The sequence below is a fragment of the Vombatus ursinus genome, unplaced genomic scaffold, assembly GCF_900497805.2.
Source record: "Vombatus ursinus unplaced genomic scaffold, bare-nosed wombat genome assembly UNPS02014809.1, whole genome shotgun sequence".
Lineage (NCBI taxonomy): Eukaryota > Metazoa > Chordata > Mammalia > Diprotodontia > Vombatidae > Vombatus > Vombatus ursinus.
The window spans coordinates 18603572-18626759 of record NW_020954587.1 but is presented as its reverse complement, the minus strand read 5'-3'; the positions used below and the strand labels follow the sequence as shown (position 1 = coordinate 18626759).

Genomic DNA, 23188 nt, shown 5'->3' with positions numbered 1-23188 from the left:
AGCCAATTTGATAGGTGGGAGGTGATACCTCAGAGTTGTCTAAATTTGAATTTCTCTAATCAATACATGTTTAGAACATTTTTTCTTTGACTATTAATGGTTTTAATTTATTCTTCTGAAATCTGCCTGTTCATATCCTTTGACTATTTGTCATTTGGGAAATGGCTCATATTTTTATAAATTTGACTCAATTCCCTATATATTTGAGAAATGAGGTCTTTATCAGAGAAAATTGCTGTAAGTATTTTCCCTTTATTTATTTATTTATTTTTGCCTAGGCAATGGAGTTAAGTGAGTTTCCCAGTGTCACACAGCTAGAAAGTATTATGTGTCTGAGGCTGGATTTGAACTCTGGTCCTCCTGAATCCAGGGCCAATGGACCATGCCACATAGCTGCCCCTCTGCTTTCTTTCAAATTTTAACTGCAAGTACCAAGTAGTCACAGTCAGGCTCACTCAAGGTGTGATAGATGCTACTATAAAGGAGAGGAAAAAGCTTAGAATATGATATTTCAGTGGACAAAAGACTAAGACTTTTAGTCAAGAAAAACCTACCTGGCAAATTGAATATAATTTTATTTGGTGGGAGAGAAGTATCCCCTTAAGAGATTTCAAGGAATCTTGATGAAAAGACTAGAATTAAGTAGATGCTTTCAAATGGAAATGGAGACAGGGTAAAAGCTGCACTTTTTCTTTTAGCAAAAATTTGGAAAGTAAGGTGGACCATTGATTGGGAAATGGTCAAACAAATTGAGTTATAGGAATGTATTTGAATATTACTGGACCATCAGAAAAAATTTAAATGATGGGTACACTTGGGAAGATTTGTATGGACTGATGCAGAATGAAGCAAGTACAACCAGGAGCACAATTTATACAATGACTATAATACTTAAAATAAATACAACTTTTATTACTCTTATGAATTCAATGGCCAATTAGGACTCCAGATCATTAATGATAAAACATGTATGCCAACTCTTAACAGAAAAATGGTGCTGAGTAAAATATATATTTTCAGACAGGACCAATATTTGACTTATTTTGTTTGACTATTTTCATTTGTTTCAAGGTGGGTTTTTTTTAGTTGGAATGGGGAGATTGGGAGGACAAGGGGGAGTAGAGATGTGATTCCTTCCTCAAAAAAGTGCCAGTGAGGGGCAGCTAGGTGGCACAATGGATAGAGCACTGGCCCTGAAGTCAGGAGGACCTGAGTTCAAATCTGGCCTCAGACCAAACACTTGACACTTACTAGCTGTGTGACTCTGGGCAAGTCACTTAACCCCAATTGCCTAAAAAAAAAAGTGCCAGTGAAACATTTTTAAAAAACACTTAGAAGATGATGAAAGAAATTTTAGAGGGAGTCAAAGAAGTAGGATAGTTTTAGAACCAACACATTGGTTCTAATTGAATTGAATTGAATATCTTACATATTTTTAAAAACTTGTATGTTACAGAGAATCATAGTTTCATACAAAATCCTTTTTGTTTTCCTTTCTACATGGGAATATTCATATTTGTTGATATTTATCAAAATCTGAATAACGAAAGTGTTAACAAATTAATATTTATAGAGATTAAAGTCAGTCAATAAATATGCATTTTTTAATTAATTTATTTATTTTTAGTTTTCAACATTCACTTCCACAAGATTGTGAGTTCCAAATTTTCTCCCCATCTGTCCCTTCCCACCTCCCCAAGACAGTGTGCATTCTGATTGCCCCTTCCCCTGATCTGCTCTCCCTTCCATCAATTCCATTCTCTTATCCCCTTCCCCTTCTATTTTCCTGTAGGGTGGGATAGATTTCTATACCCCATTGCCTGTATATCTTATTTCCCAGTTGCATGTGAGGACAATTTTTTAACATTTGTTTTTAAAACTTTGGGTTCCAAATTCTCTCCCTTCTACCCTGCCCACCCAACCTCGTTGAGAAGGCAAGCAACTCAATACAGCTCAGACATGTGTAGTCATGCAAAACACTTCCATAATAGCCATGTTGTAAAAAAAACTAACTATATTTCCCTTCATCCTATCCAACCCCTCATTTATTCTATTCTCTCCTTTGACCTTGTCCCTCCTCAAAAGTGTTTGCTTCTTATTACCCCATCCCCAAATCTGCCCTCCCTTCTATCATGTCCCCCCTCTCTTATCCCTTTTCCCTCTATTTTCCTGTAGGGCAAGATAGATTTCCATACCAAATTGAATGTGTATGTTATTCCCTCCTTAAGCTAAATCTGATGAGAGCAAGATTCATTCATTCCCTCTCACCTTCTTCCACTTCCTCTCCACAGTAAAAGCTTTTTCTTCCCTCTTTTATGGGAGATAATTTACCCCATTCTACCTCTCCCTTTCTCCTTCTCCCAGTATAATCCTCTCTCACCCCTTAGGTTTATTTTTTAGATATCATCCCTTCATATTCAACTCACCCTGTGCCCTCTGTTTTTATATATATATATTCCCTCCAACTACCTTAATACTGAGAAAGGTCTCATGAGTTATAAATATCATCTTTCTATGTAGGAATGTAAATAGTAACACTTTAATAAGTCCCTTATGATTTCTCTTTCCTATTTACCTTTTCATACTTCTCTTGAGTCTTGTATTCGAAAGTCAAATTTTCTATTCAGCTCTCGTCTTTTCATTAAGAATGCTTCCAAGTCCCCTATTTCACTTGAATGTTTATTTTTTCCCCCTGAAAGATTATACTCAGTTTTGCTGGGTAGGTGATTCTTGGTTTTAATCCTAGTTCCTTTTACCTCCAGAATATCATATTCCACACCCTCTGATCCCTTAATGTAGAAGCTGCTAAATCTTGTGTTATCCTGATTGTGTTTCCACAATACTTGAATTGTTTCTTTCTGGCCGCTTGTAATATTTTCTCCTTGAAGTGGCAACTCTGGAATTTGGCTACAATATTCCTCGGAGTTTTCCTCTGGGGATCTCTTTCAGGAGGAGATGGGTGGATTCTTTCCATTTCTATTTTACCCTCTGGTTCTAGAATATCAGGGCAGTTTTCCTGGATAATTTCTTTTTTTTATTTATTTTTTTGGGTAGGCCATGGGGTTAGGTGACTTGCTCAGGATCACACAGTTAGTAAACGATATGTGTCTGAGGCCAGATTTGAACTCAGGTCCTCCTGAATCAAGAGCCAGTACTCTATCCACTGAGCCACCTAGCTAGGTACCCTTGATAATTTCTTGAAAGATGATGCCTAGGTTCTTTTTTTGATCATGGCTTTCAGGCAGTCCAATAATTTTTTTAATTATCTCTCCTGTATCTATTTTCCATGTCAGTTATTTAGCTCCACCACACCAGTGCTCCTCCTCACCCCAGGATCACCACCAAGGACTGCAACTCAGATCCAAGCACAGGCAAAGCAAGAGAATCCTGCCTCAGCACCAGCAAAGAGATCCCTGCAATCCCTCTCTGATCAGCCACTTGATCCCCACTCAGTTTGTGGGCAGTGAGCTCTGGAAGCAGCTGCCACCCCAGGGCTGCACCAGGATTGGGGCTGGACTTAGCTCCTCTCTCACCGCAGTCACAGACCTTTCCTACTGACCTTCCAAGTTGTCTTTGGTGTTTGTGAGTTGAAAAGTCTGGAAATTGCCACAGCTCCCCTTGATTCAGTCCCCTGAGGCCTGCTCCAGGTTCGCTGAGGCCTGATCTTTGCCTGTATGGCCCATGCTAAACTGTGGTCCTCTTCCAGCCTGACACAACACACCTTTCCAATCAACCTTCCAGGTTGTCTTGGGCTGGAAATTTGTTTCTCTTTGTCTTTTTGTGGGTTCTGCTGCTCTAGAATTTGTTTAGAGCCATTTTTACAGGTATTTGGAGGGGTTTGAGGGAGAGCTCAAGCAAGTCACTGCTTTTACTCCACCATCTTGGCTCCACCTCCAGTAAATAAGCATTTTAAGTGCTTATTCAGGGATTATACTTGGTGCTGGGGATACAAAAAGGGGGGGGGGACAAAAATGCCTACCTTTGAGGAGAAAACATTCTATTAGGAAGACTACATGTAAATGGGCTTATAGAAGATGGATACAGAATAGATGAAGGTAATCTGAAAAGGACAGACATTAGAATGTGAGGGGGATGGGAAAGGACTCCAATTTGAGCTGAATCTTAAAGAATTGATCTTTTATTATTCAGCTTAACCTTTATTATCATTACACTTGTTAGTACTATTTTTGTTTGTATTACAGTTTCCTCACAAAATGATGATAGCTCACATTTATACTATGTCTTAAAATTTACAAAGACTTTTTCATGACAAACCTTTGGGTTGGGTTGTTAAAGTATTCTTATACCTATTTTACATGTGATGAAATGAGGAATGAGAGGGAATAAGACCCTTTCCCATGTGTCAAAACTAATAAATAGCATAGCAATGATTCAGACTGACAAACTTCTAAATTCAATAGTCTCTTCAATACATCAAGTCATCACAAATCCCAAAGTGAAATTTATAAGCTTCTGACCTGCAGGTACAATAACCCTTCGTTCATTTGTTGTCATGTTGGTTGATAGAATATGCTTCTCCTCCAAAAAGCTGCCATAATTCATTCCAACGTTATCTTGGCTGTTGACCATCTTCCCACCCTTTGTAACACTGCAGTCATCAGGAGAGTTCCTAGAGAAATACAAGGTATTTTCTTCAATTAATATGATGCTCGAAAGGGATCCCCTAAAATCATGTGGAAGCAGGTAAAAGATGTGAGAGGATAGTAGAGAAGAGATAGAATAAAATGTAGAGAGAAAGGAACTGTGAATTTGAATCTAGAAGAATAACTTTATTAATAGTAATAATGCTAACTTAATTTTATATAAGTTGCAAAGTCAGCACAGTGTCATGGCTTCTATTTCTTCAAATAACTCCATTTTGAATGATTTCAAAACTCCAACTGTAACAGCTGATCAATTTAGGGCAAAATGAGGAGTGACAGAATTACTTGCTCTCATAATGGGATAAAATAAATGTCAAAATATATATTTGCTAAGAAACAATAAGAGTCCCAATATAAAAGACTTTTACTTATTTTAGTACTAGTATAGTATACTCTTTTGATATGTCAGCTAAAATATTCACGTTGTTTTATGGAAATAGGACCAGAAAATATCTCCGGAAGAAGATAAGTTGGCAAAAACTCAAACTCTTCTAGAGGTTGATCTGCAACAAGTTCTAACAACATTTTAAAGAAACTCCTGAAAGCAATCTTAACATTTGCAATTACCCAAATCCAGACATCTAAAAGCATTAAAGTGCTACCTAGTCACAGAAAGCAAATTATGGGGCTTTTGTTTAAAATAATTGCATTCATTTGTAGAAGAGAAGAACTCATTTGAATCTCCATTTATATTGCTAACTGGACCATCTGTGAGAAAAATGGTGAGATCTGAAAATTTTGAAGAAAATGTTAAAAAAATTTAATAGGACATCCCGTTGAAATAAGAAAAGTAGCAAATGACAGACATTAAGATTTTCTTAGGCCTTTAGACTTTCAATTTGCAGATTGAAGTTGTTTGGATAGTTAGGATAAATTATTTAAATGATTTAAGGAAATTCTTCTAAAAGGCTGATCTTTACCTTGGTTTGGGGAAACCTTGAACACCTGAGAAATAGCTCCCATGGATTCAAATATCATTTCTAAGCAGGTGTCCTCAGATCTATTTTTCTAGCTCTAACCTCTCTCCTGACCTACTGTCAAACATCTCCAACTACCTTTCGAAATCTCAAACTCAATATCCTTTAGACATTTTAAATTTGACATATCTAGAACTGAACTTTTTACCTTTTCCCTAAAGCTATCCCCTCTTCCTACCTTTCCTATTACTGTTGAAGAAAACATCATTCTGCTAATCACCCAGGCTTGCAACCTAGACACCCTTCTTTACCCTGCACTCTTGAGGAGCCTTCATCTGTAAAAGAAAATCTGTTGCCAAGTCCTATAGATTCCAATTCCACAACATTTTTCATGTACATCCTTTTCTATCCTGTAACAATATCACCATCTTGGTGCAGGCCTTCATCACCTGGTGGTTGGATGATTGCAATAAATTTCTGATTGGTCTCCCTGCTATAAGTCTCTCTCCACTCCAGCTCATTGTACACTCAGATAGCAAAATTATCTTCCTAAGGTATAGTGATCACATCACCCTCATTTGATAAATGTTGGCAGCTCCCTGTTGCCAGGATCAAATTTTAAGTCATCCAACTCCAAAAGATTCATAATGGAAAATACTATACACACCCAGAGAAGGATCTTTGGAGTCTGAATGCAGATGAAAGCATATTAATTGCTATCTTTTTTGTTGTTGTTGTTTTGCTTTGTTTCTTTTTTCTCATGGTTCTAATTCTTCTTTATATCTAATATCTTCTTTTTATCATGGCTAATGTGAAAATGTTTAATATGAATGTATTTGTAGAGCCTATATCAGATTGCATGCTGTCTTGGGAAGGGGGGAAGGGGAGAAAATTTAAAACTCAAAATCTTATGGAAGTGAATGTTGAAAACTAAAAATTAATTAATTAATTAAAAATTTGAAGTCATCTGTTTAACTTTTAAAGTCCTTAATAACCTGCCTCTCCTTACATTTTCAGTTTTCTTACATTTTATTCCCCTCTACTGATCTATGGTCCAGTGACACTGGCCCACTTATTGTTCCTTGTACACAATCTTCCATCTCTGGACTTTCACTGGCTGTCCTTTATGCTTTGAATTCTCCTCCTCCTCATCTGCACTTTCAGATTTCTCTGGCTTTGTTGAAGTCTCAACTAAAATTCCATCATTCACAAAAAAAAGCCTTCCTCAATTACCTTCAATTCCAGTGCTTTACCTTTGAGATTATCTCCAATTTATCCAGTATATAACTTGTTTGCAAACAGGATTTTGCATGTTGTCTCCCTGAGAGCATGTTGAGCTCCCTGAGAGCAAAGACTCTTTTTGAGTTTTTCTGTCTCCAAATTGCTGTTAACCTAAAACTTTGCTTTTTGATAAGCATAAGGAATTCCTTTTAGAATAAGCAAAAAAAATTTTATGAAATTATTTCTATGTGGCACCAAAGTTGGGAAAAGGGAAATTAATTAGGGTACAACTTTTCAAAATTAGTCAATGAAATTATCTCAGGTTAATTAGAAGGGAAGACATATTTGTAGATATTTTTAGGCTTAGTTAGCTTTAAAAAAAACTCACCAATACCTAAGCTCTAGATATAGTAGTGCTATGATTTAAAAAACAAAACCTAAAACAAAACCCTAAAAAATGCTTAACAACTTTATAATTTCAGTGCAAGTTAATTCGCCATCTTGATTCTGGATAAATTTTTTTTAATTTAAATTAAAATATTTAATATTTAATTAATTAAATTAAATACAATAAAATATTCAATATTAAATTAAAGTAAACTTTGCTGTTGGTGCAAGAAATGATTTTAAACTTTCTTTTCTTCTCTATGGCTTTTGTTCTGGGGTTGCTAGTGATAATGCCTTAGGCAAACATTTTGATAGATGAAACTTTTCTCTACATAGAAGACATTTTGTCTGCTATTATATCACTCTGTAATACACACTAAGAAGAACAGGTGACTTCAAGGTGGGATTGCTGCATGCCTATACAGATTACACCCTGAATTGGGAGACATTTTTATTTTGCTCTTCTTCTTGTATCGTAGTTTGAGGCACATTTCTATTCGTTCAATGTCTGCTGCCTTTAGTTGAAGTTATAAATCTGTATCCCAACTGAAAGTATCAGATGCAGGATCTTGTATCTTGTATCTTGTAGCTTTAATGAACATCATGGTCATCTTCCAGAAAAATAGCACTTGCAGACATAAGTGATTTTTATGAGCCTTTTGGGGACAGGTAGGCAGTACGGAGGATATAGTGCCAAAGCTGAAGTCAGGAAGATTCATCTTGCTGAATTCAAAAATGACCTCAGATACTTACCAGCTGTGTGACCCTGGGCAAATATTTAACACTGTTTGCCTCAGTTTTCTCATCTATAAAATGAACCAGAGAAGGAAATGGCAAACCACTCCAGTATCTTTGCCAAATGGGGTCACAAAGAGTCAGACACCACTGAAATGACTCAATAATAACAAATGAGCCTTTTTGGCAAGGCAATAGAAGAAGTCATTAACGTGACAAATGTAAAGCTGATGGAGGTAGGTGATTCTTTGATTCAAGAAATCATACAGAAGTGGCAGTGATTTCTTCTGCAGTTCACTCAGAAAGTTGGCAATATGTGAGTCCACTGCTGCACCATCAATCTCCCCTCATACATGTTTCTGGTGATTTTAACTTCTACCTATATCTTGTAATCTAGATGGACTAAGGCTTTATCCATCAGATAGGGATGATGATGGAAAAAAAAACAATACTGGTCAGTGAAACTAAGAGTGGACTTTTGTCTTGGATGTGAACGTTTGGATGATATTCATATTCTTCACGAAGAGTCTGGTATCCTAAAAATGTGGTGAGGGTGTCTTATGCTACCTTTGATGGCAATTTAATTTCATTCCTCCAATTCAGTCATTTATATTACCCAGTAGACTGTTCAAAGTGCCTCCAGATGTATTTAGTAGGCTGGTAATATTCATCCATTTGCCTGGTGTGGATAACCTTGGGGGTTGCTTACGAACTGATATGGGCTGCCTGGCCCGTGGTACAGTGATCATTATGTCTATGGGGCAGAATCTAAAAATATGCTTTTTAAAGGATAGAATTATTTCTATCCCAGTTTATTCTTTACTGACTGGTTTAAAGGTGGTCACAATCTCACACGATACTCTAGAGACTAATGAACAATACATATAGAGCCTAGAAATAAAATACAGAAGAATGATTCTTAGAATGTGTTCAGTTTTCATAATGGAAAAGTTGCCATTATTCTGATCATCATTAATCATTATTTGAAAGTTGATGTATAATCTCCATTTCAGCGCCCTTGTATCTGCTAATGTGCATTACTAATACAAATGTTGTTTGAAGTTAGCAAGTAGCAGGGAAAAATTTCTTGAGAAGAAACTTTTTATTATACACAATCTTCTATGCCATGTCATAGCTCTTTTAAGCAATCTGAACCATGTGTTCTGTTTTCAGATGAGAAGAGTTAGCCATCCGTTTAGCCTAAAATATGTCCATGACAAAAAATTCTCAACTCTTAAAATTTTTTGCAATAAGAAAATTAATACTTTTTAAATGATGAATTTCTAACATCACTTTTACTTGTTAGTGTTTCTAGAGTAAAATTGTCATTTGTCATTAGTTGCTTGCAGAAATAACATTTTATTAGGAGTAAAATATGTGAGCCTCAGATAGGAGGTTTTCTTTTTAGTCAAATTTTATTTTTGCTGATAAGCATTTAGCAAGACATCTTATAAATTATTAAAATACTTCATTGAATTTAAGATGGTGACTATGAATAGAGAACTGACCTCAAAACCAGGAAGACTTGTGTTCAAGTCCTGCCTTAGATATATATTGGCTGTGGAATCCCTAGGCAAATCACTTAACCTTTCAGGGACCTAGGTAACTGACTATAAGTTGCAGAGAAGGTTTTAACCTATGTTGGTGGAGGGATTTTCCTCACCTGGAGTTCTCTGTATCCATGAAATCACTGGTCCACTTTCAATTTCTAAAGCTATTGAAGGTTCCCATTCTAGATTCAAACTCATTTTTCTTATTATTAATTTCAATTTATGATGAACAAAATATAATGGCTCTGATTCTCCCCCTTAACAGAGGAGACAAGTATGTAGATTAGGTGTTTTGGAGGAATTACTTCCTTATCTCTTCTACCCCTAATCTATGATCCTATGAATTCTATTTGTGTTATTTGTACCATCCTAAAAAGGAGCATGGGAAAAGATGGCCCAAAAAGATATGGAATCATAGGACTAACCCATAGCAATTCTGCCCAACTGAATTCTGTGATTCTCTTGCATTCCAACAAGGCAACAATTAAAGGAGTATGGCTACTGTTGTGGCTGCATCAGTTTCTAGGACATTGGATGATGGCTACAAGTAAAAGATAAGGAAGGGAAAAAGAAAAGCATCTTAACATTATATGATGAGAAGGCTGTGTTTTAATAATAGCTAGCATTTATATATTGTTCTAAGGTTTGCAAAGGGCTTTATGTACATTATTTCAGTTGATCCTCACAATAACCCTTTGAGTTAGGTGCTGTTGTCATCCCCATATTACAGATGAAGAAATCAAGAACAAAAGAGATTGTTATTTGCCCAGCTAGTAAATATCTGAGGTGGGATTATTAATTCAGGTCTTCCTGACTGCAAGTCCAATATTTTATCCACTGAATCACTTAATTGTCATTAGCTATTGTTAGTATCTAGATTGTGTTCAGGGGAGAATTGGGTACAAATCTCAAATAAAATAATTCTAAATTATTTAATGGGCACAAAACAACTCATTTCAAATAGTCTTTATAAGAATTAAGTGTAAATAAATCAGGAACATGTAGCATTTTCTCTTAAAATGATTTGGAATTGTTAAATTAATGTGGAAGAAGCACCTAAGGAAAAAATTAATTGGAAGTTTTGCTAAAGTCCAAGTATGAAGTGATAACACCATTTGCCAAGCCCGAGACTTTTTTATAGGGTTATAAAATTTTAGAGTTAAAAGTTACTTCATCTCCATGTACTCATGTACTCATGTATCATGTGCCTAAACTCTCTCCTTACCAAAAAGTGTCTATTTCCTTTTAAGAGATCATATAATCTGACATAGTCTCCCAAATCATCTTTTATTCCAACAACATTAAATAAGACAATATGTATCACTGTCATGAGAAAGGAGCTATCTTTTTCAAGACATCATATAAACCACCTATCAACTTGGAGGCATTTCCAATTGCCAGAAAAATGTTCACTACTCAAAGGTTGTTTGAAGATCATAAAATTATTGGATGGAAATTCAAAGCAATTTTGAAAAACTAATATAATCCCTTCCCTTTCATCCTTAATCCCATCCTCTCCTATAAACTCCAGGATCTAACTAAAGTAATTGCTCCCCTGAGCCCATTTAGCTTCACACACTCTCTCTTTACAATAATTCCTTCCCATCAACCTGAATCCATAATACATAAACAAAACATAACAAATTCTTCTTTGACCCTTTTGCCATATGAAACTAATATGTTATTGTTTTCTTTCCCTTCACAGTCAATATTCTTGAAAAAGTTATCTATACTGATTGTCTCTGCTTTATCAACACCCACATTCTCCTCAACAATTTACCATCTGATTGTTCTCACCATTTTACTGAAACCATTCTTTGCTGTTCTGATTGTTGAATCCAATAGCCCTTATCATTTTTAACCTATCTTAAATACTTGATACTTTTGACACTTCCTTTCTTCTGAATACTCTCTTATATCTTGCCTTTCCAAATATAACACTTTCTTGGTTCTCCTACCTCTGTATTTTTCTGTCTCTTTTTCAAACTTCTTATCCTACTCCCAGATCCTTAAGTCAAGAGCATTCCAAATATATCTGTGTTTGTCCGTATTTCATTTTTTTTACTATAAGCTCTCCCAACTTGATTTCAATCATTCCTACAACTTCAGACATTGCTTCTACATGGATGATTTATAAATCTCAGTCTCCAGACCTAATTTCTTTCTTGAGCTCCAAACCCACATCTCAATCTTTCTCCTTAATAATTCTATTACTAAAACCTCTATTCAATTAGTAGCCTACATTTGAAATGTCGATATCATCTTTGACCTTTTTTTCTCACTCACCTCTCTTATCCAAACAATTACCAAATCCTTTCAGTTCTGTGTAATATTTTCTTGCCAATATAGGTCCACATGAGTCTGTCTAGATGTGTCTCACAGGGAGGCAAGATTAGATAACTGTAGAGTCTCTTTCTCCAAAGACTTTGATTTCTGAGATGAAGGAAAGCAGTATATTGGGACAGAGCCTGGCCATTCTGCTTTTTTCAGAGAGAGGGGGCTACCAAGCTAGAGTTATATCTATCTGCTCCCTTAAATATTGGTGGGGTACTGAGTAATCAGTCTCTACCAGTGAGGAGTAGAGTCCCATACAATTGGCCCTTTAAACCAAGGATTACATTCCTTATAGCTCTCCCTTTGTCAGCACCCACCTTAGTATAGATTCTCACCAATAGCCTGAACTCTCACAGTAGCATTACAACAAGTCTTTTTAAATCTAATTGCCATGTCTTTATTTCATTCTTCATACCACTGACAATCTAATCTTTTTTATGCATAGTCCCAGTCATGGCACTTTAGGGGTTCCCTAAACAAATTCTTTTGCCTTACATTCAAGTATTTCTATATTTTGGCACCATATAACCTTTTCTATTTCATTTCAGACTGTGTAATAATCTTCCAATATTTAATCTTTAGACAAAACAGATTACTTACTGTCCCTTAAAAATGCAAGATATTTTCCTTTGTGTCTCTACTCAATCTGTCCTTTAGGCTTAGAATATCCTTTCTTTTTTCCTTAGGTTGTTTAAATCCTACTTATCCCTTAATCCAAATTGAATTCCACATCCTCCGGTTGGTTGCCTTTTTTTTTAATTTTTCAATTTTTTTTTGTTATTTTGAACTTGACAAACACTAACACAATGAAGACCTTTACATTAAAAAAAATGGGAAAAAGATTATAAATGAAACTACAAATCTCTAATAAATACAACTTTTATTTTTAAAGTATGTAATAAATTCAGCACATCAGTTTTAAAGTTATCTCATTGATTTGTGTCTCCCTCTAAACTTCCTTCTGTTCTGTGCATTTAAAAATACTCAAACAGCACAGTTTTATTTCTTTTTTTTTTGTCATCACTATCACTAGGCTCTATCTCTTCCCCAGGTCCCTTTCAAAAAAAGTCTCCCTTGTGAAAATAAGAAAGCAAAGCAGCCACCTATTGATGATACGTGTCTCATTCTCTTGTTTATCACCTCTCTGTCAGGAGTTGGGTAGCTTGCTTCCTTATTAGTCATTTTGAGTTATTGATGATCAATGAATATCTCTGAAGTCATTCAAAGTTATTTTTCATTATGTTGTTGTTCAGTCATGTTAATTGTGTCCAACTCTTCATGACCCCATTGAGAGTTTTCTTGGAAAAGTTACTGGAGTAATTTGCCATTTCCTTCTCCAGATCATTTTAGAGATGAGAAAACTGAGGCAAACAGTTAAGTGACTTACCCCAGGCCACACAACTAGTAAGTGCCTGAGGCCAGATTTGAACTGAGGAAGATGAGTCCAGGCCTGGCACTGTACCCATTGTGCTCCCTACCTGCAGGTTGGGTGGTAGGAAATGTCTAAAGGTGAATCTTTTTAACTTTTAGTAGAGTCATGTATCTCTAAGCTTTTTTTTTAAATTTTTTATTAATTTTTTTTGATTTATCAATAATCCCTTCCATATGCTTTTGAGTTTAAAATTTTTCTCCCCCTTTCTCCCCACCACCCTCCCCAAGATAGTGCATAATCTGGTATAGGCCATACATTTACATTCATATTAACATATTTTCACATTAGTGATGTTGTAAGTAGAAATTAAAATCAATAGAAGGAATCATCAGAAAGAGGAAACAAAACTCAACAGAAGAGAAAAAAAATAACAATTAGGCTTCCATAGTTCTTTCTTTGGATGTGGATAGCATTTCCTATCACAAGGCCTCTGGAGATGTCTTAGATCCTTGTATTGCCAGGAAGGGTTAAGTTTATCAATATTAGTCATCACACAATGTGGCTGTTATTGTGTACAACATTCTCTTGGTTCTGCTCACTTCACTCAACATCAGTCCATACAAGTGTTTCCAGGTTTTTCTGAAGTCAGCCTGTCCATCATTTCTTATAGCACAATAGTATTCTATTACATTCATATACCACAACTTGCTCAGCCATTCCCCAATTGATGGGCATCTTCTCAATTTCCAATTCTTTGCCACCACAAAAAGAGCTGCTATGAATATTTTTGTACATGTAGGTCCCATTTGTATGATCTCTTTGGGATATAGCCCTAGAAGGCTATTGCTGGGTCAAAGGGTATGCACATTTTTATAGCCCTTTGGGCATAGTTCCAAATTGCTCTCCAGAATGGTTGGATCATTTCACAACTCCACCAACAATGCATTAGTGTTCCAATTTTCCCACATCTTCTCCAACATTTATCATTTTCCTGTTTTGTCATGTTGGCCATTCTGATAGGTGTGATGTGGTACCTCAGAGTTGTTTTGATTTGCATTTCTCTAATCAATAGTGATTTAGAGCATTTTTTCATATGACTATAGATGGCTTTAATTTTTTCATCTGAGAACTGTCTGTTCATATCCTTTGACCACTATCAATTGGGGAATGACTTGTATTCTTATAAATTTGACTTAATTCTCTATATATTTTAGAAATGAGGCCCTTATCAGAGAGACTGGTTGTAAAAATTCTTTCCCAATTTTCTACCTTCCTTCTAATCTTAGTTGCATTGGCTTTGTTTGTGCAAAATTTTTCAATTTAATGTAATCAAAATTATCTATTTTGCTTTTCATAATGTTCTCTGTCTCCTGTTTGGTCATGAATTCTTCTGTTCTCCATAGATCTGACAGGTAAACTATTCCTTGCTCTCTCAGTTTGCTTATAGTATCAGCCTTTATATATAAATCATGTACCCATTTTGACTTTATTTTGGTATATGGTGTGAGATTTTGGTTTATGCCTAGGTTCTGCCATAATCTATTCCAGTTTTCCCAGAAGTTTTTTTTCAAAGAGTGGGTTCTTATCCCAGAAGCTGGGGTCTTTGGGTTTATCAAAAAATATATTACTATAGTCATTGACTACTGTGTCTTGCATACTTAACCTGTTCCATTGATCCACCACTCTATTTCTTAGCCAGTACCAAGCAGTTTTGATGATTGCTGCTTTATAATACAATTTAAGATCTGGAATGGCTAGGTCACCTTCCCCTGCATTTCTTTTCATTAGTTCTCTTGATATTCTGGACCTTTTGTTCTTCCAGATGAATCTTGTTATTATTTTTTCTAACTCTATAAAATAATTTTTGGTAGTTTGATTGGTATGGCACTGAATAAGTAAGTTAGCTTAGGTAGAATTGTCATTTTTATTATATTAGCTCGGCCTACCCATGAGCAACTGATGTTTTTCCAATTATTTAGATCTAATTTTATTTGCATGAAAAGTGTTTTTTAATTGTGTTCATATGGTTCCTGGGTTTGTTTCGGGAGGTAGACTCCTAAATATTTTATAATGTCTACAGTAAGTTTAAATGGAATTTCTCTTTCTATCTCTTGCTGTTGGGCTTTGTTGGTAATGTATAGAAAAGCTGATGATTTATGTGGGTTTATTTTATAGCCTGCAACTTTGCTAAAGTTGTTTATTATTTCAAGTAGTTTTTTACTTGATTCTCTGGGATTTTCTCAGTATAACATCATGTCATCTGCAAAGAGTGATAGCTTTGTTTCTTCTTTGCCTATTCTAATGCCTTCAATGTCTTTTTCTTCTCTTATTGCTAAAGCTAACATTTCCAGTACGATGTTGAATAACAGTGGTGATAATGGACATCCTTGTTTCATCCCTGATGCTATTGGAAATGCTTCTAGCTTGTCCCCATTACATATTATGCTTGCTGAAGGTTTTAGATAGATGCTATTTATTATTTTAAGGAAGACTCCATTTATACCTACTCTCTCTAGTGTTTTTAATAGGAATGGGTGTTATATTTTGTCAAAAGCTTTTTCTGCATCTATTGAGATGATCATGTGGTTTCTGTTAGTTTTGATGTTGATATGATGGATTATCCTGATAGTTTTCCTTATATTGAACCAGCCCTGCATTCCTGGTATAAATCCTACCTGGTCATAGTGTATTATTCATGTGATAAGTTGCTGTAATCTATTTGATAATATTTTGTTTAAAATTTTTGCATCTATATTCATTAGAGAAATTGATCTGTAATTTTCTTTCTCTGTTTTGACTCTTCCTGGTTTAGGTATCAGCACCATATTTGTATCATAAAAAGAATTTGGTAAGATTCCTTCTTTACCTATCTTACCAAATAGTTTACATAGTATTGGAATTAATTGTTCTTTAAATGTTTGATAGAATTCGCATGTAAATCCATCTGGCCCTGGAGATTTTTTCCTAGGGAGTTCATCAATGACTTGTTCAATTTCTTTTTCTGAGATGGGGTTATTTAAGTATTTTACTTCCTCTTCTGTTAATCTGGGCAATTTATATTTTTGGAAATATATATCCATTTCACTAAGATTGTCAAATTTGTTGGCATATAGTTGGGCAAAATAATTCCTAATCGTTGTTTTAATTTCCTCTTCCTTGGTGGCAGTTTCACCCTTTTCATTCTTGATACTAGTAATTTGGTTTTCTTCTTTCTTTTTTTTAATTAGATTAACCAAAGGTTTATCTATTTTATTGGTTTTTTCATAAAACCAGCTCTTAGTTTTATTTATTAGTTCAATAGTTTTCTTAATTTCAATTTTATTAATTTTTCCTTTGGTTTTCAATATTTCTAATTTGGTGTTTGAGGATTTTTAATTTGTTCTTTTTCTAGTTTTTTTAGTTGTATGCCCAATTCATTGATCTTCTCTTTTTCTATTTTATTTATGTAAGCATTTAGAGATATAAAACTTCCCCTAAGAACTGCTTTTGCTGCATCCCATAAGTTTTGGTATGTTGTCTCATTATTGTCATTCTCTTGAATGAAATTATTGATTGTTTCTATGATTTGTTGTTCAACCCAATCATTTTTTAGGATTAGATTATTTAGTTTCCAATTATTTTTTAGTCTATCTTTCCATGGCCCTTTATTACATATAATTTTTATTGCATCAAGATCTGAAATGGATGCATTTGCTGCCTTTCTGCATTGGATCATGAGGTTTTTATGTCCTAGTACATGGTCAATTTTTGTGTATATGCCATGTACCACCAAGAAAAAAGAATATTCTTTTCTATCCCCATTCAGTTTTCTCCAGAGGTCTATCATACCTAACTTTTCTAATGTTCTATTCACCTCTTTGACTCATTTCTTGTTTGTTTTGTGGTCAGATTTATCTAGTTCAGAGAGGGTGAGGTTGAGGTCCCCCACTAGTACAGTCTATTTCTTCCTGTAACTCCCTGAACTTCTCCTCTGAGAATTTGGATGCCATACCACTTGGTGCATATATGTTTAGTAATGATATTACTTCATTGTCTATGGTACTTTTAGCAGGATGTAGTTTCCTTCCTTATCTCTTTTGATAAGATCTATTTTTGCTTTTGCTTTCTCTGAGATCAGGATTGCTACCCCTGATTGTTTTACTTCAGCTGGAGCATAATATATTCTGCTCCAGCCTTTTACCTTTACCCTGTATGTGTCACTCTTTTTCAAATGTGTTTCCTGTAAACAACATATTGTAGGATTATGGTTTTTAATCCATTCTGCTATCTGCTTCTGTTTTATGGGAGAGTTCATCCCATTCACATTTAAAGTTATGATTACTATCTGTGTCTTTTTCTTCATTCTTTTTTCCCCCTGTTTATGCTTTTCTTTCTCCTTTCTCCTTCCCCCCCTAGTGTTTTGTTTTTGACGGTCCCACCTCCCTTCTATTATCCCTTTCCCTTTTCTTCCCCTTTACCTTTATTGCTTCTTCCCTCCCTTCTATCCCCCCTCCCTTTTCTTTCCTCTTTTGCCTCCTACTGCCTATAGTGCAAGTTAGATTTCTATACCTAATTGATTATGTTATTCCCTTCTTGAGCCAAATCTGATGAGAGTAAGGTTCAAACAATGCTCATCCCCCTCCCTTCTTTACCTCTGCTCTAATAGGTTTTGGTGTCTTTTCCTGTAATGTAATTTACCCTTGTCTGCCTCCTCCTTTCTGAGTACATTTTCTTAGCTCAGACTAATCCACTTACTTGGATCCATTTAACCCACTTGATTAAAACTTTTTTTTTATCATTACATCAAAGTCAACTTATATCTACCCCCTTTATGTATACTCCTTTAACATGGTATAATAACAATACAGTTCTCAAGAGTTGCAAGTGTCACCTTCCCTTGTAGGGATGTAAACATTTTGCCCTTATTAACAACATATTATATCTTTCTACCCCATTTACCTTCTTATGTCTCTCTTGAATCTTGTACCTGAAGATCAAATTTTTTGTTGAGCTCTGGTTTTCTTATCAGGAACGTTTGGAAGTCCCCTATTTCATTGAATATCCATCTCCCTCCCTGAAAAATCATGCTTATTTTCACTGGGTAGTTAATCCTTGGCTGCATTCCAAGCTCCTTTGCCTTACGGAATATCATGTTCCACGCCCTATGGTCTTTTAATGTAGAGGCTGCAAGGTCCTGTGTAATTCTGACTGTGGTTCCATGATATTTAAATTGTCTCTTTCTGGCTGCTTGCAGTAATTTCTCTTTAATCTGGTAATTTTGGAATTTAGCTATTATATTCCTTGGCATTTTCAATTTGGCATCTCTTTCAGGCGGGGAGCAATGGATTCTTTCTATAGTTATTTTACCTTCAGGTTCTAGGACTTCAGGGCAGTTTTCCTTTATGATTTCCTGAAGGATATTGTCCAGGCTCTTTTTTTCATCATGACTTTCAGGTAGGCCTATAATTTTTAAATTGTCTCTCCTGGATCGATTTTCCAGGTCAGCTGTTTTACCCATGAGGTATTTTACGTTTTCATCTATTTTTTCATTTTTTTGTTTCTGTTTGACTGATTCTTGCTCTCTCATAGAGTCATTAGTTTCCATTTGTTCAATTCTAATTTTTAACATATTGTTTTTCTGTTAGATATTGTACTTTCTTCTCCAATTGGTCAATTGTATTTTTAAGGGATTTATTTTCTTCATTGTACTTTTTTTCCAATTGGCCAATTGTGTGTTTTAGGGACTTGTTTTCTTCAGTGTACTTTTTTTCCAATTGACCAATTGTACTTTTAAAGGACTCCTCTACCTCTCTCATTTGACTTTTAAAATCCTTCTTGAGTTCTCCTAAGAAGGCTTTTTGGGCTTCAGACCAGTTCATATTCCCTTTTGATGTTGCAGATGTGGGTTTGATGACAGTGTTGTCCTCTTCAGAATTTCTGTCTTGATCTTCACTCTTCTTATAATAAGAATCTATTGTACGTTTCTTTTTACTCATTGTGTTTCTTTATTCCCTGGCCTTTACAGAGATTAAGCTCTCCTGCTGGGGAGCAGAGGGCACTAACCCAAGCTTCTTGTGTTTGGAGCCTAGGTCTTGGGCTTTGGGAGCTGGACCCTCTTATGTTGGCAGTTGGAGGCTATAGGGTTCCGGCAGCTTATTTGATGTTGTGCTGGAATCAGCAAGGCTGGGACTTTCAGGTAACTCTAGGTTGCCTGCTTTTCCTTTCCTTTAGCTTTGTTTAGCTCCTTTTAGATAAGTGCTGCCAGGTGTTTATCTGCCTTGGGGCCTCTTGCAAGTGCTGCCTCCCTTATTTCTGTTTGAGGTACTGGGAGACTTCTTTGCTACAGAATGCAGAGGCACCTGGTGGTTTTCTGAGCTGGTTTCCACCAGTTACCCCACCCTTACTGAGGCACTCGGAGGTACAGCTGTTGGCGTTTGCCTGCTTGACCACCTGGGCTTCGGGATCTCCTCCTGGTTGGCAGTTGGAGGCTGTAGGGTTCTGACCGTTTACCAGGTGTTGGGCTGGAATCAACAAGGCTGGAACTTTTTGGCACCTCTAGGTTGCTTTCTTCAGCTCCTTTCAGAGGAATGCTGCCGGGTACTTATCCGCCTGGGGCCCTTTGTAGTGTGGCTTCCCTTATTTTTGCTGAGGCACTGGGAGACCCGTTTGGTGTAGAATGCTGAGGCACCAGAATCTCCTCCTGGTGTGCTAAAGTGGGTCTTTCCACTAGCTGGCTGGGCGACTCCTGTTTTGTACTACTCCCCTTCCCCCAGGGTAAGAGGGGCCTTTCCCATTAATCCCTTTAGCTACCTGGGCTACTGCACTGCTGCACCCCGTCTTTCTTCTAGTTCAGCTGTTCCAGGGTTTTTTTGGGGGTGATATTTTCTGGGTTTTCAGAGGTTGATAGGGGAGGGTGAGAGCGACTACCTTTTTACTCCGCCATCTTGGCTCCCGGAAGCGGAAGTCTCCAGAATCTATCTCTAAGCTTTGATGAAATATTTGCCCATAGTCTCCTTTAATTTTTTAAAAGCAGAAATGAATGTTACGTTTTGTCAAGAACCTTTATTTTTATCTAATGGTATAATAACCTCATTTTTATTGTATTTGCTGTTTGTAGTTTGTAGTTTTGTAGTTTGTAGTTTTGTGGTTTGTAGTTTGTAGCTTAGTAGTTTGTAGTATTATATTTGTAGTTTGCCTATTATTGAACCAACCCTGACTGCCCAACATAAATTCAATCTGGTCATAATATGAAATCTTTTTAAATATATTGCTCTATCCTCTTTTTAAAAAAAAAATTGTATATTGTTGTATCAATATTTATTAGGGATATTGTCTTATAGTTTTCTTTCTCCATTTTGTCTCTTTCTATTTAGGTATCAAGACCCTGTTTAGCTACCATAAAAAGAAATTTATAAGATACTTTGCCTATTTTTGCAAACAGTTTTTGTAATTTTAAAATTATTATTTGAATGTTTGATAAAATGTAAATCCATTTGGTCCTGAGTTTTATTTCTGTGCTAATTCACTTCTTGCTTCTTCAATTTCTTTTTTCTGAAATTAGATTATTTGAATTCTTTGTTTCTTGGTATGCTTATCTGGGTATTTTATGTATTTGTAAATATCCATCCATTTTATTGAAGTTATCTGTTTGGTTGGCATATAATAGGGCAAAATAGTTTCTTAAAATTTCCTTTATTTCATCTACATTTGCTGTAAATTTTTCACTTTTATTTTTTGGCAATTTGGTTTCCTTTTCTCCTTAAGAAAATATAGGAGCCCCCCACCACCACCAACTCCCCCATATATCATAGCACTTACAACCCTGAGCCTGGGAGAGGTTGGGATAGATCCCTGAGTTCTCCATTTGGGAGTCAGAATATTAAATTTTAGTGTTTGTTCTGGACCACAAGGCACCCTTTTGCTATTCATTGACAACATATGAGTCATATGTTGTCAGGGGCTTTGGCTACAGCCCTTTCCTTAGCATCACAGATGAGAACATACCAGTGGCTCAACCTGCTAGTCAAAGGATGCAGGCTGGAACTGTTTCACCCTTTGGTATGCTGGAATAACAGGTGGCTTGATGGACATGTTTGGGTTGATGAATGATATGATTGGGAACTTGGAGCACATGGCAACTGGAGCCACCTATCAGATCTTTTCATCATCTACTGTCATCTGTTGCTCCAACCTGGGTGATGGTGCTCCCAAAGTCTACCAAGAAAGTCTACCAAGATGAGCTCAGCACCAGGTGGGATCTGGGAGACCAGGAGAACAATGAGGGACTCTGATAGTGGGCTAGAGCAGGCGTCCATTGGGCATTACATCTGAGACACAGCACACATCCTCCAGTGTTTCCATAATCATCAAACTGGGGACCAGGAAGAATGGCAGGACTATATCAATTTGGATGAGAGTGATGCTGAGGCATTTGATAATGCATGGAGGAGAAAGACATCCTGATACCAGCCACAGTGCCCCCTGGAATTTCATCGGTATGGGGCTACTGGGGTGGATGAGGGTAGAAAGGTTGGGGCACCCTTTTAGCTGGCTATATAGGGACCTGGGGAGTCCCCACCCTACAGTTACAAGGCTATGACTGGTGAGAGCCCCCAGGAGCTCTCGTAAGTGTTGGTCAGGAAGGGATCACGGATGAAGGATAAAGTCCCTCAGTCATTCTTCTGGCATTTGGAAGAAACCCATTTGTTCCTAATATTTTAGAGTGTAGGAATGGTGTAAAGATCCACTTAGAGCCTATTTTGGTGATATAGGTCTCAGGTGGTCTAGGAAAGGAAAGAAATTCTCCTAAATTGAAGAGTTTCCACAACCACCAAGACCCTCATCAACTGCTTCTGTTTCCTCTCTTTATTTCCTTTCTTTATGACAAGCTTTCTCTCCCACCATCCCTAGGTACAGTCTGTGAGGGGCAGAAAAATCACCCCTTGGAATAATTCCCTTCCCCCCAATTTAATATTAAATAGAGATGAGCTGGCCCCTTCAAGCTTAAGACACCTTAGGGGGAGCTTTTCTCTGCCCCTTTACTGCTTTTATTCAGCCTGCCTCCCCTTCTCAATCTCACTCTCCCATAGTAAATTTATTGACTTTTTATTCTGTTGCTCCCTGGCCTCTTGATTTTTTTTCTCTTCTCTAGCCCCCAATAAGTACAAGGTCCCTTAGGATAAGTTCTGGGGTCATAGGAGCCCCATTTTCCCCAAAAGGTTTATTAGTGGCCATTGGATCCTTTCTAATCTCTACCTAGAAGCCCTATGTTTGAGGCTGTATCCCCTCTCTACTGGCTGGGTAAAGGGTGGGTATTGGGTCCTCTTTCGTCTTGTCCTCAAATCCTATGCTCCCTTGCACCTATGCACATATGTGTGCACACACAAACACACACACACAGACACACACTGTGCTTTGTGCTGTGTGTGTGTGTGTAACTGTAATTTAATGGAATAAAAGGGAATAGAAAAGAGAAAAAAAGAAAATATAGTAGATAATGATTTTATTAGCTTTTTAAATAAAATACCATAGTGTTAATTATCTTTTTTGCTTTCAGTTTTATTAATCTCTTCTATTTTTAGAATTTTTATTTTAGTGCTCAGTTGGGTTTTATTGGTGGCTCTTATGGAGTTTTTTGTTTGTTGTGTAGTATACCTATTTTACTGATCCTTTCTTACTCTTATTAATGAAAGTATTTAGAGATATAAATTATCATCTGTGGGCTTTGACTGTATCCCCAAAATTTTGTTATATTGGATCATTGTCATTTTCTTTGACAAAAGTATCTAGTTTCAGGGGCAGCTAGGTAGTGCAGTGAAAAAGCACTGATCCTGGAGTCAGGAGGACCTGAGTTCAAATCTGGCCTCAGACACATGATACTTACTAGCTGTGTGACCCTAGGCAAGTCATTTAACCCTGACTGCCTCGACAAAAAAAAGTATCTAGTTTCTATTATTTGTTCCTTGACTCACCAATTTTTTTAAGAATAAAATTAATACTCATTTTAGTTTCAATTCATTCTTCAAAGCT

At 36.3% G+C, this 23188-nt stretch overlaps 1 protein-coding gene and 1 pseudogene across 3 annotated transcripts in view; one reads left to right on the top strand and one right to left on the bottom strand.

Moving 5' to 3' along the window:
• The window catches only part of ERG (ETS transcription factor ERG), a 190456-nt gene that overhangs the window by 44820 nt on the left and 122448 nt on the right, over positions 1-23188 (bottom strand). For all 3 annotated transcript variants that reach the window (XM_027875597.1, XM_027875595.1, XM_027875596.1), the window contains exon 3: positions 4479-4630. In XM_027875597.1, the coding sequence (XP_027731398.1) occupies positions 4479-4630 (152 nt within the window). The remainder of the gene's footprint in view (positions 1-4478; positions 4631-23188) is intronic.
• Positions 9969-21765, top strand: LOC114052734 (annotated as a pseudogene).